The sequence below is a fragment of the Palaemon carinicauda genome, chromosome 1 (assembly GCF_036898095.1).
Source record: "Palaemon carinicauda isolate YSFRI2023 chromosome 1, ASM3689809v2, whole genome shotgun sequence".
In the NCBI taxonomy this organism is placed as follows: domain Eukaryota; kingdom Metazoa; phylum Arthropoda; class Malacostraca; order Decapoda; family Palaemonidae; genus Palaemon; species Palaemon carinicauda.
Window position 1 is genome coordinate 1,641,415 of NC_090725.1, and position 3,671 is coordinate 1,645,085.

General features: G+C 35.2%; 1 protein-coding gene across 1 annotated transcript in view; it reads right to left on the reverse strand.

Moving 5' to 3' along the window:
• Window positions 1-509: 509 nt before the first annotated feature.
• Window positions 510-3,671, reverse strand: part of LOC137646071 (uncharacterized) — a 187,032-nt gene continuing 183,870 nt past the window's right edge. The window contains exons 3-5 of the mRNA XM_068379240.1: window positions 1,300-1,539; window positions 840-1,138; window positions 510-715 (exon numbers count right to left, since the gene is read on the reverse strand). Of these exons, the coding sequence (XP_068235341.1) occupies window positions 510-715; window positions 840-1,138; window positions 1,300-1,539 (745 nt within the window). The remainder of the gene's footprint in view (window positions 716-839; window positions 1,139-1,299; window positions 1,540-3,671) is intronic.

A 3,671-nucleotide genomic window follows, 5' to 3' on the forward strand; every position in this document is an offset into this window, starting at 1 on the left:
TGTAATTTCCTCTCGGGTTGATGCCTCCACATCATCGATATTTCCCTCCATCTCCATTTCATCCACTGGGTTATGAGGTGGTGGTCGATTGAAAAGTTCCTTAAAGTGTTCTATCCACCTCCTTTGTATTTTTTCTTTTCCAATAATTATGTTACCTTCTTTATTTCTGATTACGTTCATTCTTGGCTGGAATCCATTTCTCATCCTATTAATTCCTTAACATTGCCTCCTCGTCTTTTCATGCGCTCTATTTTCTTCAATTTCTCTCAGTTCCTCTCCTACCTTCTCTCTTTTCTTTCTTCTGTTTGTGCTTGTTGCCAAATTTCTAGGCACTCTTAAATCTTCTCTCTTATCAATGTTAGCCCTGTCATCTATCCATTTCATCCTACAACGTTTTCTTCTTTCAGCAGCACTTCTACACTCTTCGTCAAACCGATTATTCCACGTGCATTGATACATGGTCCTAAAGATTCAATAGCAGCTTCATTCACTACTAACTTTATTGTCTCTCAGTCCGATGTTATTTCCTCTTCTTCCAGTAGTCCAAATCTATTTTGTACGTTTATAGCATAGGCATTTCTTACTCCTGTCTCTTCTAGTTTTTCTATATTTGGTTTGATGTTTTTTATTGTTGTCAATCTTTTACTTTTTGATTTAACTCTGAGCTTTCCAACCACTAACATATGGTCAGTCACAATCTGCACCTCTGAAAGCCCTGGTATCAAAAAGAGCTGATCTAAATTTCTTTTTAATCATTATATGGTTAATTTGATTTATAGTGCTGCCATCAGGTGAAATCCAAGTTCCTTTATGGGAGTCCTTATGGGGAAAAATATTACCTCCGATGACCATAGAGTTTTGTCGTGCAAATGTTGCCAGTCTAATCCAGTCATCATTGCTTTCTTGATGAAGACTATGGAGGCCGATAGAGCCTTGGAAAGCATTTACCTCTTTACCAATTTTTGCATTCATATCACCCAAAATTAACAATACATCGTATCGTGGTATTTGGTCTATTTCAGCTTGTACATGATCATACCATTCATCTTTCTCATCATCATCTGTTATCTCTGTGAGTGCATGTAAGCATAGAATCGTTATGTTAAACCACTTTGCTTTTAGTCTAATTTGTGCTATTCTGCTGGATATATTGGGGTGAATTCCATAAGTGCTCCATATGCTCTTTTACTCAGGTAGAAACCTGCTCCTTCTACGTGGTTACCATCATCTCTTCCACTGTAAAGTATAACTCCCTTCTCCTGCTCCAGCTTTCCTATTCCTGTCCATCGGATTTCTTACAAGGCTGCTATATCAATTTTATATTTGTCCAATTCATGTTCTAGTACTTTAGCATCTCCCGTTTTGTAGAGCGTTCTTACGTTCCATGTGGCAATTCTTAGTGGTCTTTTCCAATCTGTAATCCTTTGTGGGGTTCCAGTGTCATAAACATTAAAGCCGTCCGGTTTCCGGTTATTCACAGTCAAAGTTTCAGTCACGAATGGTAGTTTTACAGATAGGGGGTGTGAACCCCAATCCAACCTGCAAAGCAGGATTCGAACCTACAAGTTAGTACCTCCTAGTTACCTATGGTCCCCCCAATTGGTTACAGGGAGCTCCACTCTCTCCCCAGGCAGATATACTAGTCGGAACAAGCAATCGCACCTCGACAAGGTTAAGTAGGCTCTTGCCCTGATGGTGAGCGACACATCAAAATATTTTTCTCCGTAGCATAAACGTATGAACTAGCACATACACAGCCACACCGACGCACGCATTCATATACGCACCCTTACACAAATACACACTTGCTTGTGCACACATCCACATTATATATATATATATATATATATATATATATATATATATGTATATATATATATACATATATATATATATATATATATATATATATATATATATATATACATACATATATATACAAACACACACATATATATACACACATATATATATATATATATATGTGTGTGTGTGTGTTTGTGTGTATGTATATATATATATATATATATATATATATATATATATATATATATATATATGAGTATATATATATAAATACAGAGAGAGAGAGAGAGAGAGAGAGAGAGAGAGAGAGAGAGAGAGAGAGAGAGAGAGAGAGAGAGAGAGAGACAGGTCTTTAGAAAGAACTTAGTAGCATCTACTGTAGCTTATTTTGGCCACTCTCCAAATTACTGGCAAAATCAACGGAGAAATAGAGGCTAAAAAAGAAAAGATGAAGACCGTTTTTGGGGGGGAAAGAAAATGTCTTCAGTGATGAAGTTAGATCGAGGCTGTCATTTAGACGGAAAGCCAATGATTCTGTCCTATCACAGAGATAGATGGAGGGATTCTTCTCCCAAGATATGTGGGTTTTTTAGGGGGGGGAGGGGGGGAGTTGAAGGGGTGAGTGCAGATCACGTGATTGTTCTTGGAGGGGAACGTTAGAAAGGATCACCCGCCATTAATGCTTAGGAAACTACGCTTAGCGGTTTATGGGTTCAGAATGGGGTAGGAATCTGACACAGAAAACCATTTCTCTCTCTCTCTCTCTCTCTCTCTCTCTCTCTCTCTCTCTCTCTCTCTCTCTCTCTCTCTCTCTCTCTCTGTATATATATATATATATAAATATATATATATACATATATATATATATATATATATATATATATATGTATATATATATATATATATATATATTTCATTCATATATGTATTATATATTTATATATCCTTATGTATAATTTATTTATATTTATATATAAATTATATACCATATGTATATATTATATTTTTATATCTATGTATAAATTATATATATACATCTATATCTATATCTGTCTATCTATCTATCTCTATCTATATATATATGTATATATATATATATATATATATATATATATATATATATAAACTTTTTCACCAACTGTCTTTTATTTATTCAATCTTTAAGATGTTTTTCTCACATGATTTTTCAAACTTTCTCAGTCTTATATAAACCTTTTAAAATGAAGTTTTTATATCAGTCACCTCTGCCTCTCATCTATTGATCACATACAACAAATAAAAAAACTCAGGACTGCATTCATAACAGACCACAAATCCACTTTTATGCTTTATTCTGCGAATCATTTATTCATTAACCTTTGTCTCTACATTTTATTCTCACGGAGAACAACTTTCCGTGTTCTCTAAAGTTCATATTCACCTTTCTCCATCCGTTTTGACTGACCTACTTCTCTCTGCCACTTAATTCCTAAGCCCCCTCTCCATCCCCTTGAATGCGTACACCTGATCTTGCTCCTACTCCCTGCTGTCTCCGTGACCTCTCCTTGATTTTTCAAATCCTCCTCTGTTCCTTCAAGTTCTGTTTCTCTAACTAAGAGACACTTCATCCATTTTCTCCTTGTATATTCGTCTCACTTCTTTTTTATCCAACTTCCTTCTCTTCGTTACATTTATTGCCATATTTTAAAACCTTTTCCTCCTTCAAGTTCTGTTTCTCTAACTAAGAGACATTCCATCCATTTTCTCCTCGTATACTCGCCTCGCTTCCTTTTTATCCAACTTACTTCTCTTCGTTACATTTATTGCCATATTTTAAAACCTTTTCCTCCTTCAAGTTCTGTTTCTCTAACTAAGCGACACTTCAT